Here is a 26,033-nt window from a genome sequence, read left to right as displayed (position 1 = left end):
AAAATGAGGAAAACTTCCCAAATTTTGCAAAGAAGATGCACATACAGATCTGGGAAGTATGGAGGGTCCTGGGCGAGCTGGACCCAGGGGGGACCACACCAGGATGCACCATGATTGAGATGCCAATGGTGAAAGATAGAGAGTCCTGGGGGCAGCAAGAGAGAGGTGGAGAGTTGCCAACGGGGGGGGGGTGCGCCTATAGGACTATCAGCTGATTTCTCAGAGGACACTTTGCAGGCAGTAAGGGACTGGCAAGCAGTATTCAATGTGGTGAAAGGCTACCTGCAACCATGACTACTCTATCCAGCAAGGCTATCATTTGGAATGGAAGGGCAGATGAAGTGCTTCCAAGACAAGGTGAAGCTAAAGCAGTTCATCATCACCAAGCCATTATTATATGAAGTGTCGAAGGGACTTACCTAAGAAAAAGAAGACCAAAACCATGAACACTAAAATGACAACAAACTCACAACTATCAACAACCGAATCTAAAAAATAAAAACAAAATCCAACTAAGCAAATCAGAATAGGAACAAAATCATAGGTATGGGGACTATTTGGAGGGTTATCATCCGGGAGAGGGGAAGGGGAGAAATGGGGATATGGTGCATGGATTAAGAAGCATAATTGATTGGTACAAAATAGACACAGGGAAGTTAATAATAATATAGGAAAGAGTGAAGCCAAAAATCTTATATGCACAACCCATGGACATGAACTAAGGGGGGTGGGATTACTTGAGTGAAGGGGGGTACTGGGCAGAGGGGAGCAAAGGGGGAAAATGGGAACTATTGTAACAGCATAATCAATAAACTATACTTTTAAAAAATCTCAAAAAAAAAAAAAAGGCACGATGGAAAACCTGAAGGACTTAGAAAAGACAGGTGTTTATAGGCAAGGCTCAATGGCAGGTAGGTGGCTCAGCTCCTGTGCCCTGAAGGTCACCCTAAAGGTTCTTTGTGTAAGTTCCAGCAAAGCAGACTTAAAGATCATATGTGATCATTTGCTGCTCTTGTTGTGTTTATGCAAATGAACAGGCTACATTAAAAATGGACTTAATGTAGTCCCTTTAATGACAAGGAGGATAATCTTAGGGAGAAAAATCGCGGTTCAAGGAAAATCACAATGCTCAGTGGTAGACTATAAAGAAGTGCAGCTGTCTTTAAAGTTTATTTTCATCAAAGTTTGTTTTCTTTTGAAAGTTAAACTAGGTCTGTGGCATCATCAAAGATGCTTAATTTACAGGCAAAAAGAATGTCAAATGCCTTGCAATTGGATGTCTTTCCAATAAGACAGTCTTACAGATTTAGAGACTTGTTTGTGGGTTATGTTGCATAAATTAACATGTGTTTGCTGTTTTCAGAGGGCATAAGCCCATGATCTCATTACCTGAGTAACTGTCCATACATATAGGCCTCACTTAATCCTGTCTGCATCGCTGCCTCCTGATACTCAATGGTTTGGCTGAACTAAGTGGCTGGGTTGGTGAAGAATGGAGTGGTCTGTGGGCTTCGCTTTTAAACTGGTTCTCTTTTCTGTCCTAATGGCTTGGACAGAAAAGGTCCAGAGGTCTGAGAGGAGGGAAACCTGAAATATTCCCCTCAGCCCAAATTAAGTATAGTGGGCAAAAGTGTTTTGGACAGGTGTGATGTGCCTGGCACACCTTTCTCCAAAGGAGCCCCTTTTTTCCCTAATGTGGGACATTGAAAAATTAATACTTGCCTTTTGTCATCTAGTGGTTATGGATTGAGTGATGGCTTTTAACCCTGTTGCCAAATCTGTTGCCCCACAATACAACAAGGATGGCAACCTGTTAAACCAAGCATGCCATTGTCCAGGGACAGCCAGCTGACCTGGGGTCTGCAAGATCCTTCCCCATGTGGGAAGGCCACCCTCCCCTCCACACCCCGACTCTTTTTAGGGATTTCTGGACCCAAGGGTAGGTAGGATGACGACCATGCCGGCCTGAAGCAGCTAGAGGAGCACAAGACCTTCACTCATTGTCCTTTATAAAATTATAAAGGGTCTTAAGTCTGAGAGCGGGGACTCAGAGCGGGGTCCTCTGCCTAAATAAATAAACAAACAAATAAATTAAATAAACTATAAAAAAATGAATTGGAAAAAAAAAGAGTGGATAAAAATGCTGTGATCCATTTACACAATGGAATATTGTTCAGCCATATAAAAAAGAAGGACACCTTACCTTTTGTGATAGCATGGAAGGACCTGGAGATTATTATGTTAAGTGAAATAAGCCAGAGAAAGAAAAGTACGATATTATTTCACTTACATGTGAAATCTAATGAACAAAAATAAACTGACAAACAAAATAGAAACAGAGGCACGGACACATGAAACAGACTGACAGCTGTCAGATCAGAGGAAACATGGGGAAATTGGATAAAAGAAGGTGAAGGAGGACCTCTGGCCAAGATGGAGGCGTAAATACACATGCTGTGTCTCCTCGCAACTAAAAAGAAATTTACAACCACGTCAAAACTGAAAAAAACCAGAAAACCCAGAAAGTCGAAACTACAGGGAAGTTCAGCAAAGAAATAAAGAAGTAATAATCAGCCAGAAAGGTTGGAGGGGCAGAGCCACGATGGAGAGAAAGAGGAGCAGAGCAGTGGCTGCAGGGGCTGCGGGGGTGATGCTGGGCAGGTGAGTGGCTGCTGGGCGCGGGAAGCTGTACCCGGGCTGAAAAACAGCCATACAGTTTAAACCTGAGAAGCGGCCCCAGCGCCAAAACAGACCGAATAGCGGGCGGTTACCGCACCGGGGAAAAGAGAGCCGCATTGCTTCTGATTGTGAAAGCAGGTGGGGGCTGGGATGGAGGAAGAAGCTACTGGTCTCCAAAAGGAGGCAGCTTGCTTAGTACCAGAAGGGGGAGAAGTGCCTGGAAAAGTGGCGGCAACCAGCACATTTCCCTCTCTGACCCCTCCCCCACATACAGTGCCAAAACAGTGAAACGGTTGCCAGCACCAATGAATACCTCAGGCTCTGCCTCCTGTAATGTAAGAGGCACGACAGCCCCACCCAGGTCACAGAGGCAAACACAGAAAGCAGTCATGATGAGGACACAGAGAAGGTGGCAGATCAAAGTCCCAGTGACACAACTAAGCAACCAGCAGATAGCACACCTAACAGATCAGAAGACAGACAACAGATGCGCAGTTCAAGGCATTGGTGATCAAGATGCTCACAGACTTGACAGCAAAGATTAAATAGGACAGGGAAAGAATGAAGGCTATCCTTGCTGAAATGAAGGAAAATCCATATGAAACAAGTGGTAAGGGAAAGGAAACCAGGGTTCAAATCAACAAATTGGAACATAAGGAAGAAATAAACAGTCAACCAGTACAGGAGGAAATGAGAATTTAAAAAAAATGAGGGGAGGTTTAAAACCTCTGGAACAGCTATAAATGTGCCCACATCTGAATCATAAGGTTGCCAGAAGGTGAAGAGGGAGAGCAAAAAATTGAAAAATTATGTGAAAAAATAATGACGGAAAGCTTCCCTAATTTGGGGAAGGAAATGGACATTTGGGTCCAGGAAGCAGAGAAAGTTCAAAACAAACTAGACCCAGGGAGGACCACACCAAGACACATCATAATCAAAATGCCAAAGGTTAAGGATAAAGAGAGAATCTTAAAAGCAGAAAGAAAGGAGTAGAATTATCTACAAAGGGGTCCCTATAAGACTACTAGCTGATTTCTCAAAGGAAATTTTGCAGGCAAGAAGGGACTGGCAGGAAATATTCAAAGTGATGAAGAGCAAGGACCTACAACCAAGATAAATCTATCCAGCAAAGCTATCATTTAGAATGGAAGGCAGATAAAGTGCTTCCAGACAAGGTAAAGCTAAAGGAGTTCATCATCACCAAGCCATTATTATATGAAATGTTAAAGGGACTTATTTAAGAAAAAGAAGATCAAAACTATGAACATTAAAATGAAAACAGTATCACAACTACACAACCAACTATCATGACAGAAGTTAAGAATGGAAACAAAGGCAAACAAAGGAGGCAACTAGAGTGGGAACAGAATCATAGGTATGGGGAGCATGTGGGGGGAGGTCAGCAGGGAGAAGGAAGCGGGGAGATGGAGGGAAATGGTACAGGAATTAAGAAGCATAGTAGGAGGGTGTGGAATGGACAGGGGTATGTTGAGAAGAGCTTTATGCATGACCCATGGACTAAGGGGGGTGGCTGCTAGAGGGCGGGGGGTTTCTGGGTGGAGGGAAGCAAAGGGAAAAGAAATTGGGACAACTATAACAGCATAATCAATAAAACATACAAAAAAAAAAAGAAGGTAAATGGATTAGTCAAAGAACATATATGCATAACCCATAGACACAGACTATAGTGTGCTGATGGCCAGAGGGAAGAAGGTTTGGGGACTGGGTAGATGTGGGCAAAGTGGGGATAAGTGTGACATCTGTAATAGTGTCAACAATAAAAATAAAGAAAAAAGAATGAAAGAAAAGTACAAATTAGTAGTCACAAAATAGGCATGGTGATATAAAGTACAACATAGGGAATACCGTCAAAAACGTTACATAACTATGTACAGTGCCAAGTGGGTACTTGAAATCTGAGGGACCACTTTGTAAAGTATATGATTGTCTAATCACTATGCTGTACACCTGAAACGAAACAAATACAAAATATTGAATTTGAATTTAAACTCTAATTGATATATTTTTTAAAAAGGCAAAGCTCTGTCTCCCCAAAGGAAAGCTTAGCCATTGCACACACACACACACACACACACACACAGAAATAAGACATTTTTACAAAAGATAAATTTACCTGATTGAAATTTATTCTTACAACCTTCAATTCCGTCTCTAGTGTTCTATGAGCAGTTTCAAGTTGTTTCATTTCAACTTCTTTAATATATTGGTCTTCTCTTTTTCTTAACTGCTCCTTTGTTTTGTCATATAATGAATGCATACTTCTCTTCTTTTTTCCCTCTTTTAATGTAAGTCTGCAGTTAAATATACTTATCTTAAAATTCATTTTGTTAGAAAATAAAATGTTCATTTTATGATCTGGTTCCACATATGCTGGTTTATTATTATAATGAAATTCCTGTTATTGAAATTTTTCTTGCTAGGTCTCATGTTTTTATTTCTTCAATCTCTTCTGAAATTATATATATATTATATATATATAATATAAATATATATGTATTTGTTTGTTTATTTCTGGGCTCTCTATTCTGTTCCATTGATATACATGCCTGTTCTCATGCCAGTACTAGACTGTTTTGAATACAATGGCTTTGTAGTACAGTGTGATATGTATTGTGATACCCTGAACTTTGTTTTTCTTTCTCTAGATTGCTGAAGCTATTTGAAGCCTTTTTTGGTTCCATATAAATTTTTGGAATATATATATATATATATGAGAAATGAAAAACTTTTTGTTACTTAGTAGGTTTTAGTCAGTAGTAATTGTGGTAAATGCTGTAGAAAAGAAAATTTTGAATTATTCAGTAAAGGTAGAACTGAAATTATCCTTTTTTGCACAATCATAATTACTCCTGCATTAGGACAACACATGTTATAGTTACTAATTAGAAAGAGAAGTGGTTTTCTATAAACAGGTTTGTAAATTCTCTAGAAATACAATTTCAGCTTCACAAAATATCATGGGTGCTCCTAAAAATGATTCACAGTGTAGGACAGTATCTGTAGAAGTCTTTTACACAAGATATATCTGCTGAATACTGTAATCTAAGACTAGGCTAGGGAGTCTGTTGCTTAACACTATTTTTATGTTTCTTCTTTTGTAACCCTTTCAATTTATCTTTTCCATTATTATCTATTTTATACATCCATTTAAAATCCCTTTGGAATAAGATAGAATTAATTAAATCAACAATAAAGAATAATATATGCTTTTAGTACAGACCTTCAAGTTAGTGTCATCTATGTGTAAGAAAGATGTTGAGCACACTAATCAGTCATCCTTCTCCATTCCATGCATATATTAAAACTAAAACTGCATTAGTTAAAAACATTTTTTTTTCCTGTCTTGATTAAAATGGCCATTTCATACTCTGTTGATGGGAGTGCAAATTAATATGAACTGTCTTGGGACAATTTAGGAATATGAACAAAGATCCTTTTATAAAGTTCTTACACTTAACCAAATAAGATTCTATTAAAAATTTTATTTAGAGTATATAATCAAAAAATGTAGGAACAGACTTATATAACAGACATTGCTGGCAGGATTAATTATAATACACAATAATGAAAAACTACTAAAATTCAACTGGTTAAATAAATAATGAGGTTTCCATATGATGGACTTCTATATGGTAATTCAAATGATGACTTAAAAAATATACATTATCTTGTAACTCGAAGTATGCACTGTTAAAAATTGTTATATTATTCCAAAAATGTCATACCCCATAGTAGTGAAGATGTGTTCTTTCCTGTGAAATCTTAAATGGTAAGAAGGCAATTATAAGACTTTTCCTACAAATACGAAGAGTATATAAAAATAAAAGTAAATATTTAAATATTTCTTTAAAAATAAACTATTCAATACCTCAAGCTGTTGAGTTCTTGTTCCCATTGTACTTTTTCATGTTCTAACAGTGATTTCATTTCTTTTGTTTCTGAGAGCTCCTTCTGTAGTACACTACCCTTATTTTCCATATTTTTAATATTTTCTTTAAGTATTTCACAATGATTCATCTTCAGTTCTAGCAACCTTTCATATGAAAGAAATGAGGCTTGCATTTTCAATAAGGTAACAGAATCTGCATCAGCAAGAAAACAAAAATAGAAAAACATTTGAGTACTTTTTGTTTCTAAAGGACTGTGCATTTTCACATTCATTCATATACTGAACAAATATATATTGAGTACCTACAATGTGGAAGAGATTATATATACTAAGCTCTGCAAATAAAACAGACAAGACTCCTGGCTCTTGTTTAAAGTCTATTGGAGGAAAAAGACAAATTAAATGACAATTATAAATTCAGGTAGATATTGTAAGTAAATTAAGAGTTCTATGATCATATAATAGAATTCAATCTAGACTGGGCCCAAGAAGATTTCCCCAAAGAAGAGATGCGTACAGTGACAAAGGCAAGATGAGCAGGAAGCAATCAGGCAAAGGAGGAAGGAGAACATTCTAGACACTCTACAGCACGTGCCAAAGTTCTATGCAATCTGCTTCTAACAAGATGGAGTAATAGGTACTGATTTACCTTCCTACAGGAAACAAGCAAAAACAAAATAGAAAAAATACACTAAAAAAATTACTTTTGAGACAACGAACTTCAGGCAATGAAGGACAACGATTCCTGAAACAAATGAAGTGAGCCCAATGAAGTGAATGTCCCAGTTCACTGCCTTTAGAGAATTTACAGGCCACAACACAGGGAGAAGGAACTGAGGCAGAGTCCACCAGACTCCTTGGGTTGGGTGATGAAGCTGAGGGTCTGATGAAACTCAGGCAGGTAGAGGTCACAGGTTGGAATCCTGGAGAAGAGGGAGCAGAGCAGAATCACCACAGACCAGAGAAAACAAATATATGAAAAGAGTGGAGGAAGCAGTAACCTGGTGTTCACAAAGAACCAAGAATGGTATCTATTTCCATTAGCCAGGCTGAAAAAAAAACCTCATAACTCACAGGCCAATGAACAGAGCAGGCAGAAAAGTCTTGCCTCAGTAGTGGAGAGTAGCCATTGGTAAAGCACTGCTCTGTTTTCACCTAACATTGTCAGAGCAAGACCAGAAAGGATCAAACTGTTTATAAGGAACTTAACTAAATCCCAAACAAAGCTCAAAAAGATAAGTAGAGGCATGAAAGCTATTTAAAAATAAATTGCACTTATAAAGATGTATATTATAATGTCAGACATGAAAAATATACTGGATGGGAATAAATGCATATTAGACATCACAAAATAAAAGTTAGTAAATTTCTCATCAGTGAATTGTGAGAAAACTTAAATGCCTAATGTGTAATTCCCAAAGAAGCAGGAGGAAGGGATGGAAAATATTTGAAGACACAATGACCAAAAACTTTCTAAACTCAATGAAAAATATAATTCCACAGATCTAGGACAGATCTGGCTAGTAGAGAAGAAATTGAAGTAACTTATTACAATGTTCTTATATATTACATATAATATGCTATAATATTACTTGAAAGTAGACTGTGATAATTTAGTTATTTATCATAAAGTAACCATAAACCAACCACTATAATAGCAAGAGTTATATAGCAAATAAGCCAAAAAAAGACATACAACTAAATCATAAAAATCACTCGATTAATCTAAAAGAAGACAGAAAGAGATAAAAATAGGAACAAAGAGCAGATGGGACAAAAAGAAACCAAGCAGCATGAACGACAGATTCAAACCTACTGTACTCCCAATCACATTAAATTAAAACTGTCTAAAAACCTCAATTAAAAGACAGACTGTCCAACTGGATAAAAAACCAAGACCCAACTACATACCACCTATAAGAAATGAACTTTAAACATAAAGACACAAAATCTGTAAAAGCTTAGAAATAAGAAATAAGACTCAAACACCAGACAAAAGAGGACTGAGGTAAGTGGCTATCTTAACACCAAAGTAGATTTCAAAGCAAAAAATAGTATCAGTAATTAGAAAGATCAATGCATAATGATAAATTAATAAGCAGTATAATAATCCTAAATGATCACGCACTTAACAGCATCAAAATACATGAAGCAAAAATTGATAGAACTGCAAAGAAAAATAGACAAATTCACAATTACAGTCTGAGATTTTAAATGTACTCACTCAATAAATGATAGAACAAGTAGGCAGAAAATCATCCAGGATATAGTAGACTTGAACATCACACTTCTCTTCCTAAGTACCTATGAAATACCTACCAGAAGAAACTATATTCTGGGTCATAAAATAAATCTTAATAAAAAGAGTCAGCCAAAAGGATTTAAGTCATATAAAATATTCACCCTAGTCACAAAGATATCAAATTGAAAATCAAAACGAAAAATATCTCTGGAAAATATTCAAGTATTTGGAAACTAAGTAACATACATCTAAAGAACCCCTAAGTCAAAGATGTAATGAAAAGAGAAATTTGAAAAGTATTTTAAACTGGATGTAAATAAAAATGAATATATTAGACTTTGTGGAATGCTACTTAACAGTGAAATTTACAGCACTAAGAATCTATTAGAAAAAAAGAAAGGTCTCAAATCAGTAACCTTAGTGTCCACATTAAGAAATGACAAACAAAATTGGGACTACTGTAACAACATAATCAATAAAATATACTTAAAAAAAAAAAAGAAACTAGAGTAGGACTTCCGGCCAAGATGGAGGCCTAGACTGACACGCTCTGTCTCCCTCCACAACTAAGAAGGACTACAACTACTGCAAAACCAGAAATAACCAGAAGTTACAGAAAATAAAGCTACATATGAAGTTATAAACAAGTGGTGCTCGTCCAGATGGGTAGAAGAGGCAAAGCTGGGGTGGAGAGATCAAGCCGTGCTGCCAGTGGCAGCAGCAGCGACGAGCGACGGGACTGCGATAAGCACAGGCACCCGTGTTTAAGGGGAGGTGAGAAGCACCTGGGGAGCACCCCCGGCTGCAGTCCCGACCCGTCAGCTCGCAATTCCAACCCGGGGAAGGCAGACCCCAATTGCCTCAGACTGTGAGGCTCAGAGGGCGTGGGGACGGAGAAGGAGGCTCCTGGTCTCAGTGGAGAGTAAACGGCAGGAATCCATCTTGGACCCTGGACCCCACACAAAGCACCACAGTGTGGTGAGGAGGGTTGCCCGGTAGTGATGAGAGCACGGGGCTCTGCCCCCTATAGCGTAGGAGGTGTGACAGCCCCGCCCAAGAAGGAAAGGTAAACAAACCTGCCAGGATGGCAGGGATAGATAGAGATACCAATCACGCAGCTGACCAGAAAGCAAATACACGAATTAATGGATGAGCAGATAGATAATCTTTCTGAGGCTCAGTTCAGGGCTATAGTTATAAACAGCTTACAGAAATAACAGTGGGACTTAATCAAGACGGGGAAGGAAAGAAGGCTAGTCCTGCTGAAATGAATGAAAACACATATGAAACAAGTGGTGAGGGAAGGAAAACCAGGGATCAAATCAACAAATCGTAACGTAGGGAAGGAACAAACAGTCAACCAGTGCAGAAAGAGGAGGAGGAGAAAAAGGGAGGAACATGAGGAAAAGCTCAGAAACCTCTGGGACAACTATAAGAGAGCGAATATCTGAATTACAGGGTTGCCAGAAGGCGAAGAAGAAGAACTAGAAATTGAAAAATTATGTGAAAAAAATAATGAAGCAGAACTTCCTTAACTTGGGAAAGGAAATAGACTTACAGGTCCAGGAAGCACAGAGAGTTGCAGAAAAACTGGACCCAGGGAGAGCCACTCTAAGACACATTATAATCAAATAGTCAAAAATTAAAGAGAAAGAGAAAATCTTAAAAGCAGCAAGAGAGAAGAAAAAATTATGTACAAAGGGGTCCCAAGGAGACTATCAGCTGATTTCTCAAAGGAGACCCTGCAGGCAAGAAGGGACTGGCAAGAAATATTCAAAGTAATGAAAATCCAACACCTATAGCCACGAATACTCCATCCAGCGAAACTGTCATTCAGAATAGAAGGGCAGAGAAAATGCTTCCAGGACAAAGTAAAACTGAAGGAGTTCATTAGATCCAAACTACTGTTATATGAGATGTTAAAGGGACTGGTTTAGCAGGAGGATCAAAACTATGAACATTAATATGAAAACTGTATTACAACAACCAACAACAGAAGCTAGAGAATCGAAACAAAGGCAGACTAAGTAGGCAACGAGAGTGGAAAAAGAATTATAGGTATGGGGAACACTATGGGGAGAGATCAACAGGGAGGGGGAGGGGGGAAAGGGAGGGAGATGGCACAGGAATTAAGAAGCACAGTAGGAGGGAGTGGAGTAGACAGGAAGATGTTGAAAAGAACTATATGCACAACCAATGGGCATGGACTAAGGGGGGCGGGCAACTGGAGGGAGGGGGGTCACTGAGTGGCGGGGAGAAGAGGGAAAAGAGATTGGGACAACCGCAACAGCATAATCAATAAAACGTATTAAAAAAAAAGAACTTAGAAACATAAGAACAAAGTAAACCTAAAGCAATAAAAAGAAATGAAATAATAAATATCAAAGACAAAATCAATAAGAGAGAAAATAAAAAGTAGAGAAAAGTCAATATAACAATTGCTTTCTGAGAATCTATGGCAGGCCAATAAAGAAAAAAAGAGAAGGCACAAATTACCAAAATTAGAAATAAGTAATGTGACATTACTACAGATTTTACAGAAAATAACAGTAATATTATAAAATTTATGTAAATAAAGTTGACATTTCAGATGAAGTGGGTCGATTCCTTGAAAAACAGAAATTATAAAAACTCAAGAAAGAACAGAAAATAAGCTAAATAGCCCTATATCTATAAAGAATCTAAAGTCCTAGTTAAAGACCTTTCTGAAAAGAGAAAATTCCAGGTCCAAATGGCTATACTGGTGAATTCTACCAAGCATTTTAGAAAAAAATAATACAAACTCTCTCAAACAATGAAGAGCAGAAATATGCCCCAACTCATTCGCTAATACCCTGAAACCAAAAGCAGACAAAGATGTTGTAAGAAAAAAAGTTATGTCATGAGCATGGAGGTTAAATTTCTAAACAAAACATTTGCAAATCAAATCCAACAATACATCAAAAGGACAATCTGTCATAACCAGATGGGGTTTATACCAAAGAACTTATATGCATAACCCATGGACATGAACTAAAGGGGGGTACCAGGTGGATGGGGACAAAGGAGAAAAAATTGGGACAACTGTAATAGCATAATCAATAAAACATACTTAAAAAAACTATCAAACTATAAACTTCACATATGTGTAGTTTACCTAACCAAGCCGTTGGAAAATAAGCACTATTATAGGAAAAAACATATAAGTCAGTGGTTGCGACACAGATGGAAAGAGGATAGGAAATTATACCAAATGAAGCTAGAGGCTATTGTGGCTTTAACCTGAGAGCATAAGAAGTAAAGGCTGGGTTTTAAACATAATGAGATCTGAATTTTTAAAAAATATATAATAATTATAGCTGCAATGTAGACCAAAGTTCCAGGAGGTGAAATGGCAGGAAAAAGTTATGAGGTTATTTTAATATCCTAGGAGGGAATTTTCAGACATAACCTTGGGTGAAGACATTGGAGAGAAACAGTCAATAAACACACTAGGCATTGCCATTCACACTGAGAAAAATACAGTGGAAACTACCATAGCTCTTTGGCTGAGAGCATACAATTGCTCTCACCTTATAGTAATATAAAACATATTTCTTAGATAAGTAACCATACAACACGTCAGTGCTCTGTGGTTCAATACTAGACAAGTTGTACATATATTATTACTACCGTATACATAAAAATGCTTTATATGTATACAATGGTCCTACCTTTACAATCCATGCCAAGTTGTTCAATTAGCAACAAGAAATTATTACAATTGGAGTCAGGCAACTCAGAAACTGTTTCAGATGACTGAGTTAAATTCAGATGACTGGGATTAAATTTCTCTTCGACCTACAAATAAATAATACTGTGTTTCAAATGTTGATAATATATATTAGGTGTACAGAGGTAATAAATAATCCACTTTTATAAAAGCAAAAACATAGGTATTTTAAAAGAACTGATTTTTATAAGGAAGGTGCCTTTATCAATAACTAGTATGTCTAAATTACTTTCAGAAAGTATGTCTCTATAACATAGGAAGATTTTCTATTGTTTCACTATATTCTAATTTTTTTACTACAAATAATATTTTTGATAATTTATTTTTCACAATACCTTGTTCCCTTTACTAGACGTTTTCTCTTCATGAGGCATTTTCTCTGCAGACCTAAAAAGAAAATTAACAATCCTTCCCGGTAAATATTAAATACTTAAGATACAAAGAATATCTAAACCTATTGTTTCCTATATAAAATGTCTGTATTTGTAATTAAACAACAAATAAAAAGAAAAACTGACATTAAGGAACAAAGAAAATATTAATAATAATAACATGAAATATTAAATTTAGATCAAGCTGATAGTCAAGCCCAAAGGAAAACATAATGTTTGTTACTTGCACTATTTATTAGTAAGTAATAATATACCATATTTTTTTATTGTCATTTTCAATAAAAACAAGTTTTTACTGGCACTAATTCCTAGTTGGAAGGTAATCCTTAAACCCTTATATGAAGGAAACATTTTATAATAGTCACGATACTAGCTTTTTGAGGACTTAATATGCAACTAGTATACATGAGCGTGAGCATTTTACATGTCTTAGGTACATTTTAATCCTTGCAAAAAATCTTGGATGTAGGCAATATATTAGGTATTTTACAACGAAAGAAAATGAGGCTTAGAAAGGTTAAGTAATTTGCCAGAGTCTATAGAGGTGTTCAATAGCAGATCTAGAATTCAAACCCAGGAAATCTGTCTTCAAAACATGTTTCACAATATGCTTTGAAAGTAACACTTATTTTTAAGTGTTTTTAAGTACCATGATAGCAAATGAATTTATATTATTATTCCATTTCTAGCTATAATTACTAATAATCATTTCTGAATACTACACATACTTTTTAAAAATAAAAAGAATTTTGTACCTAGGCCATATTGAAAATATTCTTTTAATAACCTAAACATATTTTTGATAAATTCATCAACAGGCATTCATTCATCCATTCAATTGTTTAATGACACATTCAAAATATACTTACTGAGAACACAGTATGTGTTAATGGCACTATTGGTATAGAAGGCATGGTTTTAATACTTTAGAACTTTATAATCCAAAATTAATAATCTGCGATAGATTGTTACAGGTTTATTTTTCTGTTGCACATAAATAAAATCTTCCTCTTTCCCCCACAATCTAAGAGACTTAATATAACCTAATACTTTCAAATACCTTATAAAATCATAGCTATTCATGGTAATACTGTCAAAGGCATTATAATAATATCCAGAATTTTTAAGAAATAATTAAATTCTATTCAGTATGGTCTCAGTGTTTATGTTTACAATTATATAATTTAAAAAAATCTGTGTATGATCACATAACTTTTAATTTTCTGCATATTCAATATATGAGAATATTCCAATGTGGATCCAACTCCACATATGTGTATGTGATAGAAATAGTATGGACAATTAGTTCACTCTAATTTTTAAAATATAATGTAATACAATCAATGAGCTGATACTTGGAAATGCAAATAACTCATATTTAATAGACATGTCCTTCTATACTGGATGATTTCCAACAACATACAGAGATACTCTACAAGCTCCTGTTTTAAAAGAAAAAAGAAAACTCCCTTGGAACTCCACATTCTTCTTCCATCATCATCCATTTGTCTATTGCCTTTCCCAGTAAAAATTCTCTAAGGAGTGGTTTACACTTATTTACTACAATCTGACTTCCATGGCAACTATTTCTAGAAACTGCTTATTTTAAGGGTCACTTGTTTTTTTTAAGTATATTTTATTGATTATGCTATTACAGTTGTCCCAATTTTTTCCTCTTTCCCCGCCTCTGCCTGGTACCCCCCTTCCCTCCAGCAATCCCTTCCTTAGTTCATGTCCATGGGTCATGCATATAAGTTCTTTGGCTTCTCCATTTCCTTTACTATTCTTAGCGTCGCTGTCTTATTTTTTACCTACCAGTTACACTTCTTAATCCCTGAATCTTTTCCTCTATTATCCCCCTTCTCCCACCCTGCTGATAACCCTCCATATGATCTCCATACCCATAGTTCTGTTCCTGTTCTAGTTGTTTGCTTAGTTTTTTTTAGATTCAGTTGTTGACAGTTGAGTTTGTTGTCATTTTACAGTTCATAGTTTTGATCTTTTTCTTAAATGAGTCCCTTTAACATTTCATATAATAATGGCTTGGTGATGATGGACTCCTTTAGCTTTACTTTGTCTAGGAAGCACTTTCTGCCCTTTTATTCTAAATGATAGCTTTGCTGGATAGGGTAATCTTGGTTGTAGGTCCTTGCTTTTCATCACTTGTAGTGCTTCTTGATTCCCTGTCTGGGCGCACCTGTTACATTGTAAAGGGAGCCTTAGGTTTTGTCAGTGCAGGATGGCCGGTTTCATCATTTGTGGTGCTGCATGCGGGGGAGGGGTCAGAGAGGGAATAATGCAACTGGCACCCCTCTAGCTGTTGCCCTGGTGGTGGTGCCCAGATGGGTGGGTTTGCATATGTTCTAGGACTGTGGGGGGGGGGGTCCTCTAAATGGACTCTACTGAGAGATAGGCAGTTTCTTCTGCTGCCCAACCCCAACTGATTTTAACAGCCAAAAGCTACGAGGCTTTATTTTCCCAGTACTGGAACCTGAGGCTGTGTTGTCTGGCCTGGGTCTGGAATTGCTTCCGAGTTGTTCCTCTGGGCTTTTATCTGCCACATGTGTATGTGGGACCGCCCATTCCACTGGCTGCCACCAAATTACGTCCTCTCCAAATTGGCTCCCCATCGCCGCTCCTCCTACCTGCCTGGATGAATACAGTAGTCCCTCTCTATATCGCGGTTCACTGTATCACGGGATTTTAAAAAACATTATATTTAATTATTTATCACGGATTTTTGGCTATATCGCAGGATTTTGTGGTACTGTATACGTATGCTGTTAAAGTTACATAGGTTTAAGAGTGTAGAATATGTTTAAGAACGTAAGTAGTGTTTATAAAACTGTGGAAAAGTTTAGTATTGGAGGGAGAAAGGTTAATAAGGGACTAGGAACGGTTTATAAGTGTGTGGGAAGGGTTTATAAAGCCTTAAAATACATAAAAATACTAAAATAAATGTAAGGTTCCTACTTCACAGATTTTCACCTATCGCGGGGGGGCGGTTAGAATGTAATACCCACGATAAGTGAGGAAATACTGTATTTCTTTAAACCCTTGATTGTCGGACTTCCATACAGTTTGATTTTCTGGCAGTTATGGTTGGTTTTTGTTTTGAAGTTAATCGTGATCCTTCTTATGCTGTTCGAGGAGGCAAAGCATGTCTACCTATGCCTCCAACTTGGGTGGAAGTATGTAAGAATCACTTGTTATCTTAAATTTTCAACACTGATATAGCTGCAAATCCTCTTGTCTTAGCCTGTACACTACATAGGCTGCTTTATTTCCAGAAAATATAACCATTTCTCATATTCCTTCACCCAGAAATAAAAAAAATTATGGATTTCAACATCTATCATCCCGATCTCTAACTGACCACCAGTTAGTGAATCAGTCTTCTCAAATGTTGGTGTAATTGTTACAGGGTGGGAAAAGGGAACCCCAAAATATCAGTGATGGGACTCAGTGGAGCACAGCCATTTTTCCTAAGAAGGCCTTTGCAAATCTATGGTTGGTAGCAAGTGTCTTAACTATGCAAATGGCTTTGGTCCTTCCAAAGGGTCAAGGAGATGGGAGGGGTTTTGGCCATAGAAAGATAACGAAAGAGCTTACAGGGCCTACCCAAGGTTCTGGGAATGGTCAGAACCAATTACCATGCCCACTGCGTCATAGTCAGGGATTTAAAAATCAGGAGGCAGCCATCAAGCAGGGTAATGCCATGCAGTTTGTAAGGAGGTAGGAGAGAACCATATGCTTTTGAAAGGGCACGGAGCCAGACAGTCTAAAAGAAGGAAAGGGGGCCATGTGACCTGGGCTTATAAGAAAGCCAGCCTGCTGCCGCTTTAATTGTGCTGACTTCAGTGGACTCCAAGCTGCCAAGAACTCTGCTCTGCAGACCTGGACTTTCTGAACTTTTCTGGACTTTCCCATGATCCAGTGCAACACGGCACATGTTTTCCTGGACTATTATAAGGAGGCTGAAGACATCCTGTACTATTATATGGAGGCTGGTGACATCATACCCCAGATCCTGAAGGATAGAGTGGACAGATTAGGAATGGGGAACTTCTTGGCATGTTTTTCGCTGACAGCCTTTTGGGGAGCAAGGAAAATGCTGGGTCCCGTGGGAGAACAGGGCTCTGAGAAGTAAAGCTCACAGCCCTCCCCAGGTTGGAATATTGTAAATAAAGACCTGCTTTCCTCATCATTAATTGTTGAGTCTTATACCAAGGTGCCACGTGATTCAAACCCCCTTTTGCTCGGTAATATAATCACAGGTTCTTTTGATGCCAATTTTTCATTTTCATTTTCATTTTTCTTTACCTCCTTCATTTGCAACCCATGACCACTGCTTTTAAAAAATTCATTAAAGCAGCCAATGTTTTCTAGTAATTGTGCTGATAAAGAATTTAAAAATACTGTGAAATTCCAAGTCTTACCTATCTTAATTTATTTATTAATTCATGAAACAGTTATGAAGTACCAAACATATGCAAAGAAATACACATTCCTTGCTAAAAAGACAGGAGCTACAAGTATAATACAATGTGACGATTAAGACTTCACATATGAAAAGTTTTAAATGAACACAAGGAAGACTTTATAGAAGAGGTAATATAAAAAGAGGGAGTCACAAAGAAAATAAACGCTAGGAAGCAGTTCTACTGAGAGATCAGAATGTGAACATAAAAATTAGGCACATAGCATTGAGGTATTTCCTAGGAACTCGAAAGGAAAGGTATAAAATAATAAAAGCAAGTAGTGAGAGATGAGTGAGGAAAGAAATTCTGAAAAACCTTGAATGCCGCACTAAAAAGCTGGAATTCACTGCTTAAAAGCAATGACTACTAGCCAAGGGAGTAATAATTAGATTTCTGCTTTGAATGATTTTTAAAGCAGCATGAAGCACATATAACATGAAGGAAGAAATCAAAAGAATATCTTGAGGGAAAAAAGTTTACTTTTAAATTACCTACATGTTGAAGTAATGTCAGAATGGTGGCTAAATAAGGTGTCCTGTATGCATGCCCCTTCCCCGGCACTACCACCACCATGAACAACAATGTGGCACCCATCCACAGACAAAAGTGCCTCTGTGGGAGCTGTGGGATCCAGCAGCCCCAGGTGGAAAGGAAACTAAAAGAAATCTTACCCACCCTTACTTTGGATAATAAGCATACCAACCATAGTCACAGCTGTGAACCCTGAATGCTCAGGAACTGGCTCTAGCCACTCTCAGCAGTGTCTGGCAGCCGCTTGAAAACAATTTTGGATAATCACCCACAGAGCAGAGAGCATTTGTGAAAGTCCAGGTTTCCATCTGGATGCAGGCAAGAAGGTGGTATTAAAGACAGGAAGAGGTGACTGTTAATTCAAATTTAAATACAGCAATGAAAACCTTTTACGAACATAAAATAAACCAAGGAAACATGACACCAATAAAGGAGCAAAATAAACTTCCAGTAACCAATCCCAAAGACATGGGGGTGTGAGATTTACCCAATAAAAAAAATCGAAAATAGCAGTTTTAAGGAAACTCAATGAGTTACAAGAAAACACAGAAGAGCAATTCAAGAAAATAAGAAAAACAAAACATTAAACAAAATAGGAAGTTCAACAATGAGAAAAAAGTAACCAAACAGAATTTCTGGAGTTGAAAAATAGAGTGAATAAAATGAATAATGTAAAAGAGAGTAATGACAGCAGAATGGACCAGGAAGGGAAAAAAAAATCTGTAAATTAAAAGACAGGAACTTCAAAATTATATAATCAGAGAGAACAAGGAAAAGAATGAAAAAAAGTGAGGAAAGCCTATTTGAATTTTGGGATACCATCAAGAGGAACAATTTGTGCCCTGGCAGGGCGGCTCAGTTGGTTGGAACATTGTCCCATACACCAAAGGGTTGTGGGTTCAATTTCCAGTCAGGGAACATAGGAGATACCTAGGTTGCTAGTTCCATCACCAGCCAGGGTGCATACGGGAGGGAGGCAGTTGATCAATGTTTCTCTCTCTCTCTCTCTCTCTCTCTCTTTCTCCCTTTCTCTCTCTCAAATCAATAAAAAACACATCTTTAGGTGAGAATAAACAAACAAACAAACAAAGAAACAAACAAACAAGTTGCCAATTACTGTAGCCCCAGAAGAAGAAAAGAGGGAGAAAGGGGTAGAAAGCTTCTTTAAAGAAACAATGGCTGAGAACTTCCAAACCTTGGGAAGGATTTGGACATGCAGGTTCCTGAAGCTCGGAAGTCACCAAATAAACTGAAAAAGATCTCCAAAACACTTTACAATAAAACTGTCAAAAACTTTAAAAAAAGCTTATAGCTTTATAAAGCTTACAGCTTATAAGAAAACTCCCATGAGTCTAACAGTGAATTTCTCAGCAGAGGTCTTACAGGCCAGGAGAGTTGGATGACATATTAAAGGTGCTCAAAGAAAAAAAACTGCCAACTAAGAATATTCAGTCTAGCAAAGCTGTCTTTCAGAAATGAAAAGGAGGGTGAAAAACAAACAAACAAACAAACAAAACCTTCCCAAACAAAAGCTGAGGAAGTTTATCTCTGCAAGACCTGCCTTACAAGAAATGCTGAAAGGAGTTTTTAAGCTGAAATGAAAGAAAATAACAAGTAAACCATTAAAAAATCAAATTCAGAGTAGATTAATACTGCAAAATGATGGTGGATTAACCCTAGTATTAAGGTGAGAAAATTAATATGAATAATTGTAACTAATTTGTAATGTAAAAAGAGGTAAATTGTGTCATTAAAAACATAAATGGGAGGAGAATATGGATAGAGATTTTTTATGCAATCGAAGTTGTAATCAACAAAAAAACACAGTTGTATATGTTTTATGTAAACCTCATGGTAACCACAAAGCAAAAACCTACACAGTAGATTCACAAAGGATAGAGAACAGAATCAAAGCATACCACTACAGAAAATCAATTCAAAAAGGAATGCAACAAGAGAGGGGGAAAGGAACAAGAAAATTACAAAATAGCCCCCCCCCCAAAAAAAAAAAAAGATAGCTTTAGTAAGTTGCTATCTGTCAATAATTTATTTTGTAAATGTATTAAATTCTCCAATCAAAAGGCACAGAATGGCTGGACTGATTGAATAATAAGATCCAACTGTCTATGGAAGAGTCAATTCATTCTTAAAGACACTTTTAGGCTCCTCATGCAGGGATGGAAAAGAGAACAGTTGTAGCTATACTTATATCAGACAAAAGAGACTTTAACCCTTTGAGTGCCCAGCATAATTCAAAATTTGGATCAACCTGAGAAAAAATTATATAAACATATAACCTGAGGTACAAAAAAAAGAACAAAGCATAAAATACGAATTATCCCATTGTTATTTACATTTATAGCCATCGAAAAGAGTCACTGGGAGCAATGCTGGCACTTCTGGGAAAATTTGTCAGCGTCGCTCACAGTGACATTGGCACTCAAAGGGTTAAGCCAAAAACTTTAAGAAGAGAATAAGGAGGTCTTTATATAATGATAAATGGATCAATTCATAAAGACAATATAACAATTACAATATAAATATATATGCACTGACAACTGGAGCACGTAAAAATATTAAGCAGATACTAACAGAACGAAATGTAGAAACAGGTACTACAATAATAGCAGGGAGCATCAATATCACACTTTCAGCAACAGATAGACCATCCAGACAGAAACTCAACAAGGAAATGTTAAACTTGAACCAAGCATTAGATCAAATGGACCTAATAAATATTTATAGGACATTTTATCCATCCTTCAAAAGGGTTTCAAAGAAATATCTGCACTCCTATGTTTATTACAGCATTATTCACAACAGGCAAGATATGAACACACACTCTTCTGGTTAACACTAAGCATCTAAAAAAGGGGGCTCTTTCTCAGAGCAATTATTAAACAATTCCTCTTGACCCAAACTTCAAAAGTAAGTCTATAATTATAGAATAAGAGATAATCTTCATTTTGAAAATAGTTGATGGATGGCAACTTTTAAACAGAAAACATTTGGTTAAAGTTGCCTCAAACTTAGGAAAAGACTAACAAGTTGCCATGGTAACAAGAAGCCACCAGAACTGGTTTTAATTGTGTTTACTCAAATCAGTGACCATGGGCCTCACTCACCAATCAATGTAAACTGCTTCCTTCTGAAAGAAAGCCAGTCAGAGACAATCTTATTTAAATAAACATGCCTGAGAGTGCCAACCGATCAACACTCATCTCACTAGAATAACCATTTTGCTCCAGATTATGTCAACCCACTTATGCCTCTTAAAGTCCACTAGTCCTTAAACCCCACTTGTCCAAAAACCATATATAAGTGGAGCAGGCTACTCTGTTAGAAAAGGCTGTATCTGACCAGCATAGCTCTTTCAGTATAATGAGCAGCAAGTTCCAACTTGATTTTTTTTATTTCAGATATTGAGGATTCATTAACCTTTGGCAAAAAAAAATTTTTTTAAGTCCTGGAATAATTTACCACCTATTTCATAATAAAACATAAATGAAGCTTGCTATTCTTTTGATCCATTTTACCATAGTTAAAACTACTATAAACATAAATAATAAAAATGGTGAGTAACCACAGCATTGGGCTTCTCTCTTGAAATGGAAAAGTATTCATAGAGAAAATAAGAGTTTATTAGAAAGAGCCCCCCCCCAAAAAAAAAATTTAAATGCACATAATTGACAGGTAAAATTGTCAGAATGATTCCACATCAAACTTGTTTCTTATTCCCATGTGAACTGTATAATGTTTAAAAATATACACATAGGTGAAACTCCATTCACTCAGTAAATATTTGTGTAGTACTGTATGCTAGGCCCTTTTCTAGGCACTGAGGCTATGGCAGTGAATACATAAAAATGCTAGTCATGAGAGTGAAGTAAACACAAAATAATAATAAACTAGATAGGCAAAATATACAGCATATTAGAAGAGAAAAACTAAAGCAGAGAAATGTGTTGTGTGGGGAGGGCGTCAGTAAAATACTAGGCTGGCCAAGAAAGGTCTTACTAAGAAAGTGGCTTTTAAGTAAAGAACTAAAAAATTGGAAAGAGCATGGCACCTGGATATCAGAGGGAAGAGCATTCCAGATTGAAACAGCAGCAAATATAGACGTATGCTTGGAGTGTTTAAGGAACAGTGAGAAATTGTCTGGTTGGAACAGAATGAAAGGGACAGAAAATAGAAGTTCAAGTCAGAAACACAGATGTAAGACGAAGGAATTATATAAGGCCTTGTAGAGAGTATTATGAACAATTTTGACATGTATCTGACTTATCATTTAAGAGGTCCACTGTGTTTAGAATTGATGAAAATAGTAAAAAGGGAAAAACAAAGGAAGAAAGGAAGGGCGAGGGAAGGAAGGAAGGAAGGAAACCAATTAGTTGTCTATTACACTAATCTGAGCAGCAGGTGATAGTGGCTTGGGTCTGAAAGATGCTTCCCAATATATTTTGAAGGTAACCTGGCAAGATCTGCTGACAGATTAGATGTGAGGTGTAAGAGAGGATGGCACCAAGTTTTTGACAGAGCAACTGAAGAGCTGTCATTAACTCAAACAGAAAGACTATGTGAAGAGCAGGTGTGAAAAAAAAAAAATCAGTAGTTCAATTTTGGACATCTTAAGTCTGAAATACCCAAGAGCTATCCAAAAAGAGATCTCTGGTAGGCAGTCTGATATACAGGGCTGGAATTAAGGAGAGATACCTGGGCTGGAAATATAAATTTGGGGATTAGCATATACAAAGTAGTAAAAGTCATGGGAAAAACTGATCAAGGACTGAATCCTGGAACACTTGGAAAGTGTAAAAGGTGGGGGGTGGGGAGTGGGGAGAAACAAGTAAAATAGACGGAGATGAACAAACTAGACAAGCAGCGGGGAACCAGGAAAGTGTGCTTCCGCCCACTTCCTTAAAACTAAGTCCTGAAAGCGAAATGAAGAAAGTATTTTGGAGATAGTTTCCCATTGGGTCAAATAATGCTGATAGATTATGTAAAACGAGGGCTAAGAAATGCTATCTATTTTTATTAAAGTGAAAAAGCAGTGGTAATCTGGGGAAAAACAATTATGGAGGAGAGAAATGGCTGAAAATTACCAGAGATGGTTCAAGAGTGCATGGAGGGGAAATTACAATCAGTGAGTGTAGATAGTTTCTAAGGACTTTGTAGCTAAATGGCTTGATCGTGGATGATCTAATTTTCTTCCTGTTTAGCTATAGTTTTCAATCCTTTCATAGTGATTATGTGCTATTTTTGTAATACAGAAAAGTTTCTTAATTGAAAAAATGCCAGACAACTTATTAAATAATAAATTCACAAAATCATACAACTAAAAGACCCGGCTACAAAATTTTTTTAGATATATAAGGTGGGGCAAAAGTAGATTAACAGTGTGAGGAGCAAAAAAAAAGGAAGAGTTTATTCTTGTATTATTATTGGTTTTCATATGAACTGTAAACCTGCTTCTGCCCTACCCTGTATAATGATATTATATAACCTGATTATCATTTTTCTTATAGTTAAAAAAATCACAGAAGGATTTTTTGCTTGATGAAAATCATTCAACTCTAGAATATACTATTAAAATATACAAAGTAGTCATATTAAAATTCTGTAACTGAAATAAAGGGAGAAGCATGCAGATTATTTTTTCTTTATAAAATGAATTTTTATAAATTGTATAATATGATGTCACTGTTGAAAAATTTGGTGTGCTGCATACTGAAATACATTCTCTATAAAAAAGGATAAAAGCATGTATGCAGAGTACCTTTGAAAAGGAAATTCACTCCATTAGCAGCACCTTGATGTATAGTGAATAGGTCAACAAATGACTGCCTGCAGGCCAGATTGTGCCCATTGCCTGTTTGTAAATTAAGTTTTATTGAAACACAGCTATGCTGTTCATTTACCTATTGTCTTTGGAAGATTTGGGACTACAATGAAAGAGACCTGATAGTCCACAAAGTCTAAATTACTATCTAATGCTTTGTAGAAAAGATCTGTGCCCCCCTGATTTAACAGATTGATCCCCTGCTGTGTTTTAATGTTTTACTCAATATACTGAAATGTTTACACAAGATATGGAACAAATTGCCTTGTGAAATCCCTTGCTTTCAAATTAACTTGAGGGTCCAATATTTGAACACTCACATATTAAGAACTAAACAGAAAAATCTAATAACAAGCAATTATGATGGTAACAAAGCAGAGTGCCAGTGTAGAATAAGCTTCCTTTTGAAACACATCAGATATTAATGACATCCCCAGCTCCCATGCCCCCTCCCCACTGCCTGCAGCTGCCTAGGAGATAACGATGTATCAGCGCTCCCTGCCTGCAACTGCCTGGAAGATAACGGGGTGTTTTAAACTTAAAATAAACTAAAACCGCGCTCCGCTTTGATCAGCCCATTGTACCTGCAGCTGCGAGATAACCAAACGGCTGACTCAGCTCAAAAATTCATTTTTTTCTTCCCCCTATAAAGCAACCCCTCGATCCCCTAGAAGCTTGGGGTCCTAGCCACCGGCGGCATGGCTCCCTGCCTGCTTGCTAAGCTTGGACTGCCCATGGCAGGGCTTGCTCCCCACTTGATGATTCTACCAATAAACTTCTTTTTTCCTGCTTGCTGTGTCTTAATGGTCTTCTGAGCAACTCCGTTCTTATAATTAAAAGTATTCTAACAAAATTTGCTTCAGATATGACATCAAACAAAATGCTTTAAATGTACTTTAATTATGAAATAATCAGTATGCTGTAGACCTAACTTCATTTTTCCAGTGGTTACATAACATACTACGTTATTTTATGGGTATAAGAATTTATTTCCTTATAGATAGGTATTTAGACTACCTCCGACTTTTTGATATACAATGCTATGAACAATATCCTTAACATATATATATATATATATATATATATATATATATATATATAGGGGGGGTGTCAAAAGTTGGTTTACAGCTGTGACTACACAAATGAGTTTATATTCTTGTATTACTATTTATTAACTATTGCATTTCCCATACAAACAACTGCAAACCGATTTTTGTCCTGCCCTGTATGTAACATATTTATATAAATATCCTTGATGCATATATGTATATTATATATCCTTAACATATGTCATATTGCATATATTATATATAATGACCTACTGTATGCTTTATATATATATAGTAATATATAATAAATGTCTTTAGAATGTGTGGGTGTGTTTATACAAGTCATGTTTTCCTGTAGGGTCTATTTCAGGAAGTGTAGCTGTTGGGATAAAGGAACGACACATTTGACATTCTGAAACACGTTATTTATTAATAATTACCCTTCACAAAAGATTTATCAATTTTATCTAGCAATAGTGTATGAAAATGCCCTTTTTTACTTTTATTTGCCAACCCTGCTTATTTGTTAAATAAAATATTTATCATCTATGACCTCAAAAAATGGTATCGCATTGTTAGTTTGTATTTTTCTGATTACCAAAGATGAATATCCCTAGTAAAAATATAAAATTGTTTACCATGAATATTAGCTTAAATTAGAATTTTCTTTATAGAAAAGTAACAATAACATACTGTTAAATATTGCTATAAGCTTACCTGTCAGAATACTCATTCTCTATAACAGGGAATGGTTGGTTATCAGTTTGTTCACTCTTCCTTTGCTGAACCGATCCATCGCTGTCATTGGCATCAGCACTGTACATGTTTTTTATTACTTGAATTTCACTACTGTTGTGCCTTCTTTTTTCTTCTTCAACCTTTAATTAAAGTTTGATATTAAAAATAATTGCTATTACTTTATCCCTTAAAAAGACCTTTTGTGTTTTCATTAATTTTATCATTTGGCTTTTAGCTTAATCTTCATGACTTCAATAAAAAAAAATTTTTTGTGCTTACTTTAATTTTATTATTACAAGTCTTTGAAATTGTAAATTCTGCTTTATTTGATTCAGTAAAGAAGCAGAATTTTCTAAGAGTTCACAAAGGGCTTTCTGAATTTTGTGCTCTATTCACATCCAATCTCCCTTCTCCCCCAGTT

General features: G+C 36.5%; 1 protein-coding gene across 1 annotated transcript in view; it reads right to left on the bottom strand.

The window, feature by feature from the left end:
* LOC150019586 (ankyrin repeat domain-containing protein 26-like) overlaps positions 1-25,801 on the bottom strand; it is a 60,051-nt gene extending 34,250 nt beyond the window's left edge. Inside the window, exons 1-5 of the mRNA XM_090267364.1 lie at positions 25,592-25,801; positions 12,918-12,969; positions 12,524-12,650; positions 6,569-6,782; positions 4,814-4,991 (exon numbers count right to left, since the gene is read on the bottom strand). Of these exons, the coding sequence (XP_090123490.1) occupies positions 4,814-4,991; positions 6,569-6,782; positions 12,524-12,650; positions 12,918-12,969; positions 25,592-25,698 (678 nt within the window). The 5' untranslated portion in view covers positions 25,699-25,801. The remainder of the gene's footprint in view (positions 1-4,813; positions 4,992-6,568; positions 6,783-12,523; positions 12,651-12,917; positions 12,970-25,591) is intronic.
* Between the last annotated feature and the right edge of the window lie 232 nt (positions 25,802-26,033).

Source organism: Furipterus horrens, unplaced genomic scaffold (genome assembly GCF_987537825.1).
Source record: "Furipterus horrens unplaced genomic scaffold, mFurHor1.1.pri manual_scaffold_2, whole genome shotgun sequence".
Classification (NCBI taxonomy): Eukaryota; Metazoa; Chordata; class Mammalia; order Chiroptera; family Furipteridae; genus Furipterus; species Furipterus horrens.
Note: the sequence above shows the minus strand (reverse complement) of the source record. Positions and strands in the feature narration are given on the sequence as shown.